The sequence below is a fragment of the Cupressus sempervirens genome, chromosome 5, assembly GCF_028749045.1.
Source record: "Cupressus sempervirens isolate cs-2001-9-10 chromosome 5, ASM2874904v1, whole genome shotgun sequence".
In the NCBI taxonomy this organism is placed as follows: Eukaryota; Viridiplantae; Streptophyta; class Pinopsida; order Cupressales; family Cupressaceae; genus Cupressus; species Cupressus sempervirens.
Genome location: NC_143122.1, coordinates 257,770,238 through 257,785,140, shown reverse-complemented (window position 1 = coordinate 257,785,140; position 14,903 = coordinate 257,770,238). Strand labels below are relative to the sequence as shown.

The 14,903-nt window shown below is 33.1% G+C and overlaps 1 protein-coding gene across 1 annotated transcript; it reads right to left on the bottom strand.

Moving 5' to 3' along the window:
• Nucleotides 1-11,778: 11,778 nt before the first annotated feature.
• LOC149555519 (NAC domain-containing protein 22-like) lies at nt 11,779-13,589 on the bottom strand. The gene is made up of 3 exons (XM_089833655.1): nt 13,345-13,589; nt 12,744-13,003; nt 11,779-12,280 (listed from the first exon to the last, which is right to left on the bottom strand). The coding sequence occupies exons 1-3, from the start codon at nt 13,511-13,513 to the stop codon at nt 11,894-11,896; spliced, it is 816 nt and encodes a 271-aa protein (XP_089689781.1). The 5' UTR covers nt 13,514-13,589; the 3' UTR covers nt 11,779-11,893.
• Nucleotides 13,590-14,903: the final 1,314 nt, after the last annotated feature.

Below are 14,903 nucleotides of genomic sequence, written 5' to 3'. Positions count from 1 at the left end.
ATGCCATTCCATCCAGTTATCTTTTCTAGATAATGTTTCCCCAATTAATGAAACAATAGATTGCATTGTGAATACAAAAAGAAACACAATTTGCACAGATTGTAAATGATTGTTGAAATTTTCTTGCCAAAATTTAGCAATGTAATCAAGTTGTAAAAACTTTATCAAAATTAAATCAATTGCACCTGAATCCGCTTTCTTTTATTTTGCTTCTTCAAAAACACTCCAATCTTCAGAAGCTTTGTGCATAGATTAATTCCAATGCTTTGATACCACTACTGGCCCAGATCGAGAAACAACATGAAAATATGTAGAAAGTGGAAACCATTTATTATTTGATGTACTTCTCAATCAGAACAATACAATAAACTTATAAAAGAGACGGCAATAATAGTTACAAACTGTTATACAAAACTGTCGGAACTACAAACAAACTATACAAAAGAAAACCTAATCGAATATGAAAACCAAATTTGATATTTAGAGTTAAGAAACCTAAAGATTAATATTAATAGGTAATGTCCTTAGTACTCACTTCTCTTTCACTTGTATCCCACATTAAGACCCCACATTAAGACCGAAAGAAATGAAATCAAATTAAATTGATGACAATATGCAAGCTAGTTTTACTACTATGACAAAAAGGAAGAAATAGAAAATAATTTCTATATGTACTACTATGACAAAAAGTTCAAGCAAGAAAAAGAATATAATTCAAATAAGAAAAAAGGCCAAAAGAAAAGAAAAAAAGTTGAAGTTTATCCCTCCCTATATCTTTGGTTACTAAGCTTACAACTTGAGTTTTTTAAGGGAATATTAGATTTTTGGTTACTAAAATAAACTCCTAATTTGAGTTTTCTAATGTAAAAAGTTATCAACAACAACAAAATAAAAAAAAGAGGGGAGGATTTGCTTCCCTTTGAGGACAATGAGAGTAGTTTTATGAAATGTTGTAGCTTAAATCCTTCTAGCAAGAGAAGCTTGATAAAATTTCAAGTGATTATAATAAATATTGATTGGATACTACAAGAAATACAGTTAATTAAAAAATATGTAATTTCTTTATTTTCTTCATGGAATTTCTATTTTTCTCCCACCTTCTACATTTTTAGATGGTTTACCCCTTCTTTACAAGCTTTAGAAGGATTTTACTAGAAGGATAACTATTAAAAATTAATAATTACTGATAATAACTCTGCTTGGAATGGATAAAATAGAGTGTGATAGGCCATCATAAATCCTCTCAGTATAGGAAATTATTTGGTGGTTTTAATGCTATTATAAATGACATGAAAAGAGTGGCTGTATAACTCCTAATAAGTCCATTATTTCTAGTTTAAATATTTTATTTCTTATAACAATCTCCTAATTTGCTAGACACAAAATGATCCATTTACATGGATGAATATGAGAAAAGAATTTTCACAAATTGATGAGATGCTACATTGTTTTACATATTAGAAAACATGATCAATTTAGACTTTAATATGCATGCTATTATTGTACTCAACCCATTTTGATCATTTTCTAATTTTACTTTCCTTATTTAATGATATGGTCACTCATAAAACATAATTGAAGTTTGTAGCTCATGGATAAAAATAGGACAGAAATGTAGTAATTTGTCAAAAAAAAATCCTTTTTAAAGACTAAAATTCACAAATTGAAGAAAGACCATTTCTAAAATATCTTCTTTGAAAAGAAAAGAATTCAAAAGGAGATTGAAGAATTGAATAATGGGGTCATGGGAAATGGGTTGGATGCTATTACATTTGATAAACAAAACTATCTTTAGTATCAACTTAATGAAATTATTTCTCTATATAAATTAGTTTCTTGTGATGCGATATAAATAAATAATATTTTTTTTATTTGTCTTACATCTATGATTCTCAAGTGTAAAGAAGCAAAGGTATGTAGAATTGCTTCCTATGTTAATCTTGAGAGGATGATTATGAAAATTTTAACAAACTATTATAGAGATTTTAATGGACAAATAAAAGTGCATAAATGAAACATCACAATAAACACATAACTTAATGATTGCCATGGGGAAACCCTTCTAGGAGAATACCCCCTCTCTCCAAAACTAGCATAATGTATTAACAAATCAAGAAGATTACAATTCACTTGCAATACAAGTTCTTACAGGAGTGCATCACCACAACTCGAACTGGGTGAGATACCTTCTAGCACCCAACCTTGCAAATAAAATTCAATAATCAAAACTCCTCCCCAAGCCTTCCTTTTAAAGCAGAATTACAACCTAGAAACTAATTACGGTTTTACAAAACGATGGGCAAAACTGTTGTGCCACATGTTTCCCATTCTTGGCATTTGTAATTCCAAGATGTGAAATACTACAAGGTTAAACTAGTAATCCCATCCATAATTTTGTGCCCAATTTAGACCCCCATAAATTTTTTTGAAAAAGGTTAACTGTGCTCTAAAAATAGCCCTCTTATATTCTACTATAGACAAGGCACCTTTTTAACAACTCATACATCTTTTTCCAATACATAAACATATGGAAAACTACCAAAAATATTTTTTTGGAATTTTCTAGAAAAAGATTTCAAGGTTATGACACATGTTTCTCAACATTCTCCTACATGTTGAACACCTTGGAAGAGTCAAGGGATCTAAACTGCAATGGACTTAATTGTTAGGGGCCTAGAGGCTCACAGACTCTGAGAACCATCTGAAATTTTATGTGCTTGTAGACTTGGTTAATAGATCTTCAATATTTTCCAAAGTTTTTACCTTCTCTAGCTTCACCTTGCTATCCTCAACCATGTCTCTCACAAAATGGTATCGTACATCAATGTGTTTGGTCCTGACATGAAAAGTAGGGCTTTTTGCTAGGCAGATTGCACTCTGATTATAACTATAAATTGTTACTAAACCCTGTTTAAAATCTATATTTGAAAATAATATCTTTATTTAGATGGCTTCCTTCTAGGCATGAGTAGATGCCATATACTCCACCTCTATAGTGGAAAAAATGACCACAACCTATCGCTTACTCATCCAACTGATTGCACCACTAAATAATGTAAACATATATGAATTGGTGGATCTTCAAGATTCTACCAAAATCAATAGCCTATTCTCAATCCACATACCCTTCAATATCCAAGGAATGGCCATTTCTTATCCATGAAAATATATAGAGTACTCTAAGGTACTACACAAGTATTTGAAAAATCTTTTTACCACATCCCAATGTGCTCTTCCTAGATTAGACATGTGACAAGAAAGTATTCTCACTTCTTGGGAAATGTCTTGTCTTTTATATATGGGTATGTGCAGGATCATGGTCAACCAAACTATGCTCTTAAGTGACAATAAAAAATAAGCAAATCAGGGTTATGTCAACTTGACGTGCAATTCTCTACTTGTTATAAACTTTATATCAAAAAGTTGAGAGTAAAGAATCTCTAGGAAATTGAATTTAATTTCTGAACTATTAGGTCTTATCTGAGAAAAAATAAAAGTTGGATTAGTCATAATTTTGAATTTAATACAATAGTACAAAAATTTTAGGAAAAAAATAAGAAGTAGATGTATGTATGACCAACTTAATCAAAATCAAATGATAATGTTTTTTAATAATATTCTAGATATAATAGGTAGACTCATGCCTAGATGTGACACATATTTTTGGAATTAAAAAAATCTTGTGTCTGACCACCTTAACTAATTCAAAACTGTTCAAAATTTAATTTTTTTTTATATTTTATTTTTTCTTATAATAGAGAAAAGATAGAATGTGATGCATCTTTTGGATTTCAAAAATTTTGTACCATTTGAAAGTTATAGTTATTTTTCAAGTAGTGTGTCAATCATCACTTTATAGGTAACTCTATTAGAAAATAACTAATAAATACTTACTAAACTTATAATTTCACAAAAATTACATTTATGGAAAGCTAAAAACATTATTAAGAAACCCTTTTCATTTCATCAAATTTTAGTGAAAACAAGGTCATTAGCTACATGTTTGAAGTAAAAAACACACAAGAACAAGCCAAAAACACATTTTTGGGATGGTTTTAAAGTTGATCATATAGGGTTGGTATCAAAATATATAATAGGCCTTATAAAGGTATTAGTTTTTTTTTTTAGTATAAAGATTGGTGGGAAAAATATTGGAATATGTTTTCAAATGCATTGAGGCATTTCAAAACTACATATTTTTCAAATGGCCACTTCTTGGCACAACATGATCCTACACATACCCAAAGCATGGCATAGATCAAACTTCCAACAAAACTCTTCTATCTAGTACTCAACTCATCTCTTCCATCTCCAATGGGGATGTACAACATTGTAAGCTAGAAAGATTTGTTCCCATTGAGATAGGAGAACTAATGGTCTAGAGTCCTACATATTAAATTTTCTCAAAATAGTACCTACATAGTTACTCTTTCCTAGCCAAAGCTTTCTATTTTTCCCATCATTTATTATCTTCATTCCTAGAATGTTCCTTATTGCACCAAGATCTTTCATTTCAAACTTTGTTGAGAGTTGAGATTTTAACTTTGCAATCAAACTTTTTCCTTTGCCAATAAGCAACATGTCATCAACATATAAGGCAATAACTAGAAAATGATCACCATCAAACTTGAGATATATACAGTGATCAAATTTAGATTGCACAAATCCCAAACTCAACACATATGTATTGAGCTTATGGTACCACATCTTAGGACTTTATTTTAAATCATATAAGGATTTCTTCAACTTACAGAACAAATGATGTTTACCTTTCACCACATAGTGCTATGGTTGTCTTAGATAAATTTATTCCTCAAAATTTCCATGAACGAAAGTTGTTTTCACATCAATCTTCTCAGCTTCTAGATCATAAGAAACTACAATAGAAATTAAAAATTGAATGGATGTCATTTTTTCTACAAGAGAAAAAATTTCACCATAATCAGCTCCTACAACCTCAGAATGACCTTTTGTAACTAAACATGCTTTATACTTCCCAACACTTTCATTTGAACCCACTTTCCTTTGAATAGCCATTTACAACCAACATGCTTCTATCCTTTAGGCAATTGTACAAGGTCTCGTGTATCATTCCTCTTATGATCTTCCATCTCCTCATCCATGGCTATTTTTTGGGACTCTAAATCATTCATACAAAGAGTCTTTTCTATAGATCTTGGTTCATCAATGTTACCATTCAAAGAAAATATACACCACTAATCATCAGGAAAATATCCATACCTTTTTGTTGCTTTCCTCTTTCTACTTGACCTTCATAAAAGATTTAATTTAGGTTTAGGTTCAAGTTTGTGTTTAGGTTCTCCCTTGTCCTCTGATGATTTTGAACTTGTACAACTCTCCTCAACTTATTTTCTCTCTAAGATCCTTAATTACTTTCTCAGGTGTAGTAGGAAGTTGTTCAAATCACATTTTTTTCTTTTCTTTGTTCTAGTTGCATTATAATAGAACAAGGCTTAGTTTCTCTAAAAATAACACTTCTGGAAGAAAATACCATTTGTTCAACAAGATCTCAAAGCTTGTATCCTTTTACACCATAAAAAAATCTGATTAAAATACTTTTGACAACTTTGTTATCCAATTTTCTCTGCTTCTCATTTTGCACATGAGAATATGCCTCACAACCAAACACTCTCAGCTGTCTAAGTGAAGGCTTATGGCCTTACCATTCTTCCATTGGTATCTTATTAAAAACAGATAATGAAGGAGACCTATTTATCAGGTAGCAAGTAGTGGCTATAACTTTGGCCTATAACTTACGTTCCAACCTAGCTCCACTCAACATACTCCTAGCCTTCTCCATCAGGGTCCTGTTCATTCTTTATGCAACTCCATTCTATTATGGAGAATATGGAGTTGTCTTTTATCTTTTAATACTACAATCTTTATAGAATGCATCACAATTATTTGAGTAAAATTCACCATCATTATTAGTTCTCAAACATTTTATCTTCTTTCTAGTCTACAACACAACAATTGCTTTAAATTCTTTGAAACAAGTGAAATCTTCAACTTTAATATGAAGAAAATAAATCCACGTTCTTCTAATGAAATCATTAATGAAAGAAACATAATAAATTGATCTACTAATATAAGGAAGATCAACCAGACAAAATAGATTCGAATGGATTAGATCCAAAACACATGAGGACTTATGAGAGCTTGAGCAAAACTAAGTACTGATTTTTTACCATAGATACAATGCTCACAAAAATCACACTCAAGATTGCAATCATTCAACCCAACAAAAAGACTTTTATTTTCAAAGGTTTGTAGACTCTTCTCACCTATGTGGTTGAGTCTCTAGTGCCATAACATGGTCTTCTCTATAAGCAACTTTGATTTGGTAGATAGAGCACCCTTGGATATCCAAAAACTACAACCATCTATTGAAGGAGAAATCCTCTCATTTTCCAACATATTATTCCTTGTCACAATCTTATCAAAAGTCTTATTGCACCCAACTGTACATGCACCAAGATGGTGCAATATGCCCAATCTTCTTCCTCTTGCTATCACCATTGCACCTCTTACCATTATCACATGGTCTACTTTAGAAAATTGTACATGCACACCCACATCTATTAGTTTGCTAATAGATAAATTTTTTTATTTCTATTGCTAGTCTCGAGATATGAAAGACACCATCAAATCTTCTAATTCTACCATCATAAAATTTCACATGCATACACCTTACCACAATCAAAATTTTCATACTTACTAAACAACTTTTTATTAGGAGTCATGTGAGAAGATACACCCGAGTCTATCAACCATGCATTATCACCTACACGAGTCACCAAGGCTATGATAAAAGCATCTACATCTTCCTTCTTAGACTCGGAATCAAAATCTTGCTTCTTCTTCTTCTTCTTCTTCTCCTCCTCCTCCTCCTCCTCCTCCTCCTCTTTGTTTTCCTTTTAGAAGTGATTAGTTTTTCAATAGTTCCAATAGATAACCTTGGACTTACCAAGAGATTTTGATCTCCCCTTATTCTTGGACATAGAATGACCATGCTACTTTTCATTCATGCCTCATTCTTTTGGTCTTCCTTAACACTCAAAGCCTCTTTGGTAATTAGAGATACCTTCCTTCTTGTCTCCTTGGAAATTAGAGAGCCAACAACATCCTCCATCTTCAAGATGACTACAGTGCTCCCTATAGCCATCACAAGGCTATCCCACAAATCTCACAATTAACATAGCAATATTTGGCAACTTTCTTCTTTATCTATTGGCACCCCCACTGAGATCAATTGATTCACCAACATATTACAGATTTCTAGATGCTAAGAATTTCATCCACCTTCTTCTATTTTCAAGGACTATAGTTTATTGCTCAAAAAAATGTTGCTCGCAAGTGATTTTTTTTGATAGATCTCACTAAGCTTCTTCCACATCTTCTTCGCAATAGATATTTTTAGTTTGGAGGATTGTTTATATTATGGTCTACTATGGTTACTTTACAGGATTTCAAAGATGGTAAGATAACTTTGTGTAGTATATTCTAGCATCTACAACATGTGATCTTTGAAACTTCACTTTAATCCACCCTATCACCATGAATGTACATTCTCCAAAATAAATGAATTACTAGTAATTAAAATAATAACTAGTATGCATTTAAAACTTGTTATTTGAAATGACCTAAAATGACTTAATGATAGTAATATGTTAAAACAAACATATTGCCAAAATAGTGAATACATTATATCATGAAGTAATCATACTGAAGCGTACTCTAAAATTAATAAAATATCAAGCCATTCTTGAGTGTGGATCTCGCAATGAAGTTGAACTTCTCATAAACCTAATTGATCATTATTAGCAACTTGTCTAATTAATCATATTTAGCATACTTACCCCAAATAAAAATGATGCATTAGAATTATATCTATTTATCTTATTCACCAAAATTAATCAATGTAATAATACTTACAACTATGAGAACTAATACAACTTATAAATAACTAGAAGTACCAAGAATTCAAATGGTTGCAATGAAAATAAGGGTACACATGGTGACCTTATGTATGAATATTCATCATGTTTTTTTAGGGAAGAGAAGTAATAGACCATGTATGGTCACAAGCTAAGGAGTCATGTTTCTTTGGAGCATGGTCAAATGCAATACAATGAATACTAGAAATAAATTTCCTCCTTAGCCTTCAATTCAAATATGTCCATTGCCCAATAAAAGAGTTGTGCCACCATGAGAAATCTACACTAGAAACTATACAATCTACCAACAGAGGATCAAAGAGATCATTTCATCAATTGTTCCTAATATTGGAAAAGAATCACTTGGCAACTTATGGAGCGATGAAGAAGACTTTGAAAGTATATTGATGAACCTATCGAACCTTGGTTACTTAAATAGTTCAAATGAACAAAATTAAAAGCAATAAAAACAAACCTTCACTGAAGATGGTTGTTTTGATGAATGCAGAGGTAAATTTTATGAAACATATATGGAGAAGTGACATTCAAAGTGTTGGGAGGAGTCAATAGCGAAAGTGTTAGGAAAGCAATGGTGCAGAAATGCTTTCCGAATGCCTAATGACAAGGAAATAAGCATTAAAAAAATTATAGAGATGTGTAGAATAATAAACTATCAAAGAAACATATCAAACATAAGACACAGAAAAAACACAGATTTAACGTGGGAAACCCTTCCGAGAAAAACTCACCACCCAAAACCCCGAGCAAGCTTTTATATTACAGTAAACGAAATTTACATACAACACTCTAGATTTTCATAGGCTCAGAGTGCCTTTACAATCAATCTGATTTTATCAAGATATATTCAAACGAATTCTTGCAGCCATTAAAACACCCTGCAAATTCGTTACAAATAAAACGGTCTGTCAACCGTCTGTCACATCAGACCGTCTGTCACATGGATGCCGTGGTGAGCACAAACTGCTTCACCGTACACGAATTCACCTTACTGTTCGTCACCACCACCGTACAGTATGTGTTCGCATCCACCGTACACCTCTTTAATAATCACCGTATATTTAAAAAATTTATATTACTGTCACCACGGTGACTTACCTCCACCCTACGGTGGCTGCACCGTACGGTGCACTTCGTCACCGTAACAGAAAGGAGCTCGGATTGAAGCCAAACTCAAAATACATGCAAGGAGGTCTTGGTAAACTCAAAGCTAATCGACAATTTCTTAAGTGAATAAAGGCTAAAAGGGTTGTCAGGAATCATCTAAATCCTTGGAAAGGCAAGATTCAGGAAACAATTGTTTGAAGCATAACAAGATGGTCATGAAGAGAATAATAATGACATGGAGGAGAAGGAATGAAAAACGATTCAGTGTGGAGATACAGTCATTGGATAAAACAAAACCCAGTCTCATTCATCAAAAACCCAAACGCTGCTCAAAAAATATTGTAATTTATTATTCATTTCTACCGGAACATACATATCAATGAATTCCTGAAGACTTCATAGCATGCACAAAAATGAATCCCAACAACTTTAAGATATACACATAAAAATAAAATAATTGAAAAACCTGGACAGTGTTCGTGTACTCTAACCTCTGCTTACAATTTCTCTTCTTCCATGCAATCCCTTGACATGTTTTTGAGATGTTATCAGGAGAGTTACTTGTATCAATCCCATTGAATATTCTTGGTACCGTTCCCATACAGACCCCATTTTCCCCCTTTCCATCTACTACCAAGAAGCGTAAGAATGTAGTCGGCAATTGGAAGAGAGGAAAATAATGCCTTCCATGAACGGTTCTCCTCTTTTCCCGTCATTGGCAAGCCTACCTTAATAGAAAATGAAGGAATTGGTCCATTATTACCATCTGACGTATCTAATATGCTGCCCGTTAAAGTTATAACTGATGTTCTTTATTACTTTGTTTATGCTCAGCAATTTATAGAAACAAATTGATTTTTGACCTAAGTCAGGTGGCATAAAAAGATGATTAATTCAATCCTTAATTTAAAATGGGTTGTTACACATTACTTCAACTCATCAGGTATTACTTAATATTAATGGATCCCCTACTATTCTAAAGGGAATGATATCCCAATAATGTCTCTCTGGGGCCTGTCGATCGAGAGCGGCTATCTACTATCTATAGTTGGTCCTGCATCAGCATAAAGCTCCTCAGAGTAGTTGGTCCTCAGCTCAGCATAAAGAATGTAGAGGGGGAGGGGTTCTCCCGGCATAGCGGTAGCAGCCTATCTATATACTCGTTCGTCTCAGTCTATGCATTTAGTATTAGGGCGTATAGTTCGAGTTATCGAGGAGAGTCTATCTCACTCTACTATGGGGTGGGGGGGCGAGTTATCGAGGAGAGCCTAGCTCCCGCCCTCTCCCTAAGGCCAACCTCTACCTCTCTAGAGTAGAGTATGGACTGCATCACTACCAAGTATAGCATGCATGGTATGGCATCATCAGCTACATATGGATGGGTGGATGCATCCGTGTGTAGCTCGACCCCATCTACTCTATATATATGGGGCACCCTTGCATATAAACCCCTCTCCATATATGGCTCGGCCTCCCGCTGCAGAGAAAGAACTATACTATAGATGGTCGGCGGGGGCCGTTGATGGATATAGGATATAGGGTCCCAGCCCAGATATAGGAGGTTGTATAGAGATACGAGAGCAGCCTATCTCTACTCTAGACATTTATATGGCTATCGCCTATCGAATAATATGAAAGAAGGAGCAGTTTAGGGCTCAATTACTATAGTTGTATCTAGGGTTGGGGCCCTTACTCGAATAGGCGATGGTATCCCCATCTCTACTCTATACAGCTGGGGGATCCCAATTCCAATTCAATGAGATCGATCACTAAGGTCATAATCTCGACCACGCCCTATAGTTTCTCTAGGCATCTGCACCTGCCTCAGCCTATAATTGGTGCCTTGCCCTCTGCCCGCTACTCCTCTTCCTCTCACTCTGCTTCTCCTACCTTGGCTCTATCTACCTCTTTGTCTCCCCTACTATTCTAAAGGGCAGTTGACGAAGCCTTAGGTGCCCCCCCTACAATTTTATAGGATCTACAGGCGACTGGTGGATCTGGATCTTAAACAGCGGGTTGGAATCGCTTTGCATCTTTTGGGTAGATTTAATCTATGCAACATGATGCTATCGATTATACAATCAGAGTTTGATTATGTCGGGTCATTATAGTTCAGTTCTGTCTGCCCTGGGCGGGTTTTTTTTTTTTCTTGTGAGTTAGGTTGTGGTCTGGTTAATAGGTCTGGTAACGCTTTGACTATCTTGTTTAGCTCATTCGGAGCTTAAATTTAGAGATCATAACTGAAGGCAGATTTTGTATTTTGCTTATAGAATTGGGAATCCGAATTTACTGTAAATCTAATATCTATAGAAATCTTGTCTGGAAAAACAATCGTTGAATGGGAAATTATTCACGAACTACTATTATTCAATCTTCACACTTCGTTCATAAACATTTATTCTTTGTAAAGTAATAATAGACAGATAATTGTTTTGAATATTAAAGAAAAAAGAAAAGAAAGAATTATTCTTATTTACAAACGATAACAATAAAATAACCTAAAATATCTTTACTCCTATGTATTCACTTTGCTGCACTAGCATACGTTCTCATGTAATCTCATAAGGAAGTTTAGAGAAATCTATATTTAAATGGAATTGAGGAGATTTTATAAATGACGAAGAAGAAAAATATCAAATTATATACTAACATAGATATGTGGAGTATTATAAAGAGCTTATCTGACATAAGCATAGGGGTGGATAAACAATCCCTTTTATTGAAATTTGATTTGGTTGATATAAATCTGAAAGACTTATTAACATCGGGTGCTGAAGTATATAAACGAGATAATCCAAAGTGGCAGAGTTTTAGGGAATAGAAAATGGAGAAATTGTAATGGAACCATAACCTGAGATATTACTCCATTCTTCCTTGGGAGTGCATAGCAGAGTGGAAGGTGTCCATGTTTCTATCCATGGGCTAAACACCTTTTCCACACACAACTTTGGCACCTCCAATTGAGGGAGTTTCAGTTTATTATCCTTGAATGGACTTCTGTACTCCATTACCTCTTCATTTGAATAAGATAATCCTCCACCCACGGCTACACTTTCATGATTCATCAAATTAAAATCATTTTGAAAATTTGAAGAAACTGAAATGTTCATGAAGTCTGCTGCTCCTGCTATAGCTCTCCGATTCAATGTTTTCTCAGAAGAGGCTTTTCTGTGTATGCGGCACAACACTATATCCTTCTGCAAAATAGATAGAAAATCAGCTGAGCAACATCCATGTAACACCTATTCTACAATAATAATAAGAAGTGGAGTTTATTCTTGGACTTCCAGTTAATCTCTTTCTATCGAGACAATTATGATTGCTTCAAGTTTCAATTGCAGTATGATTCTAGCTCTTTTGTTTTTTAAGACAGTTTCGATTTGTTTAAGGTTTATTTTTATTTTTTTCAGTAGTTCCCGTTGTCTATTAGGTTTAACTCAGCTGCTTTCTTTGATGATTTATTCTTCTCAATTCTTATTCTCCATTTTCATTTCTATTCTCGTTTTTAATTCTAATTTCCAATTCCTAATGTTACCAACCAAGCGAATCCTTATAATAGATTTAAATTTGAACCATTCCCATTTATTTCAATATAAAACAGTGTGATGATGTAAGTGTGAAGATTGAAAAAAGCTATTGAATTTGTTCTAAAAGCTTCACCTTTCTTGCATTGCGAAAATCTGGCATTCTGTACTCATTCATGATCCACTCTGTTTTCTCTCCACTTGGGGCTTTTCCTTTGTAGAAGACCAATGTCGTTTTAAGCGCAATACATTCAAACATTTGATCTCGAACTTGTTTTTCCGATCCTGTGGCCTTCCAATAACCAGAGGTTGTAAGCCTGCTTCTTCTGGCTGTCGCGGTTTTTTTATCAACTGGAAGAAAGAAAAACCATTCTCTTCCTCCAACAAGAGCAAGATCTACAACAACAATTCGAAAACAGAACGAATCATGCAGCTGATAAACCCATTTGAAGTTTGAAATTAGAAAGAAAAAAGTAGAGCCACTAATACTATACAAACCCTAAATGATTCGATAACCTTATAAAGCACAAAAAAGAACAGATTCATCCAGTGACCTTTTCAGGACAACTCAAAACCATACATTATTTATGATTTACTGCATCACCCAAATCTCCATTTTGGAATTGGATTAGATTTAGATATTCAAATAAATCTTCAAAACCGAAACGTCTAAAATCTAAACTGTATGATTTAGATCGCTCAATATGTCACTTCAGAGAATTTAAATTTATGAATACCTGGGAGTTGCCATGGATCATAACGATACAAATCCAAGGTTCCAATCACATCAAAACTGAATGACTGGCCTTGAACTTTTTTCCTGAGATAGAATCCCACTAACTCCTCTTCTGTGGGATGAAATCTGAACCCCGGAAGATCAAATTCCTGAGGCAATCCACCCTCCATCTTTACAAACGTATTTAATTGCTGTTTTTGGAATTTATGTATATAATTCTCTCTCTACAATTTATGAACAATGGTGTGAATGTGTTGGGCGTTATCTTACCATATAGAGAGTTTATAAAGGAAAACAATTGTGGAAGTGTCCCACACGCAGAGAGTCAATCCTGCGAAGTCACGCAGAGATTAAAGAGAGTCAAGCCAATCGTCAAGCAGGAGCAAATATTAAATTGCCATCGTACGTTATTCTGCTCATTGTGTTCCCACTCGTTTTCACTGCCATTGCTCTCTATTTTGATTTTCAAGTGAATTTGACCTCTATAACAAGGAAAGACTTGCACGCTGTTTATTTTACGGACTGAAATTCGAATTTAACACCTGCGCCCATTTTTTAATGAGTTATCAAATTAACCCTAACGAACATGTGAATTGCCAATCTATGTGACATGTGGGAAAATGGCTTCTCTTCGTAAGTCGGGTCAGAATGACTTCTAGAATAGTTATCGATGGTAGAATAGTAGATGTTTGAAAATAGAACTTCCAACCTAGGATACACTGAAATTGTATATGTATTCTAGAATGTTGTCTTAGATGGTTTTTATTATTGTATTCTAGAATGTTCTCTTAGATGTTAATGATAAAGACTTTAGGTTTTTATTACTGTATTCTAGAATGTTGTCTTAGATATTTTTTATTACTTACATTTTATGGTATTAATGATAAAGATTTTATTTTTCAAAATTTTCAAGTTTGAAAATTGTTTTTTTATTTGGGGTACATAATATACTATTGTAATCACTTTTATTCTAATGTACCCATGTGAAATTTTTAATTTATAAAATAAATAAATTTATTTTTTTGTATTTTGAATTAACCTAGAACCTATTACATTTTTATTATAAATTGAAATCATAAAACTATAACTTACAAGAAACAAAATAAATTGACACTACAAACTATTATTTTTTAAATAATTATTGTATAATCTCAACAAATATATATTACCATTAACTATAATTTGATTGGTTCATTCAATGTATATGACTATTATATAAAAATAATGATATGATTAAATTATATTTTAAAAATATTTACAATTATAAAAGAATTAACTTCAAATATATATTCATGATTCTTGCATTAATTAAAAATATTATTGTAGTAGCTCAACTGTATGTCACTTATATTCGTGTATAAATCGTTAAGGCAAGCGATGAGAATGCATTAGGAAAATTCTTTAAAAATGGATAAAATTTTAAACCTCTTCAAAATTGACTAAACAAGTCTTATTACAACAACATGCATACTTTTGATTAGTACTACTTTAATAAGAACTTATTTTATCTTTATTTGCTTCCTTTCGAAAAGTATCATGAAATTCAATATTTATTTTTCT

Coding starts and splice junctions, on each gene's coding strand:
- LOC149555519 (XM_089833655.1), bottom strand. CDS start 13,513: ATGGAGGGTGGATTGCCTCAGGAATTTGATCTTCCGGGGTTCAGATTT. Junction 13,004..13,344: donor TGATCCATGGCAACTCCCAG/GTATTCATAAAT, acceptor TTGTTGTTGTAG/ATCTTGCTCTTGTTGGAGGA. Junction 12,281..12,743: donor ATTTTCGCAATGCAAGAAAG/GTGAAGCTTTTA, acceptor TCTATTTTGCAG/AAGGATATAGTGTTGTGCCG.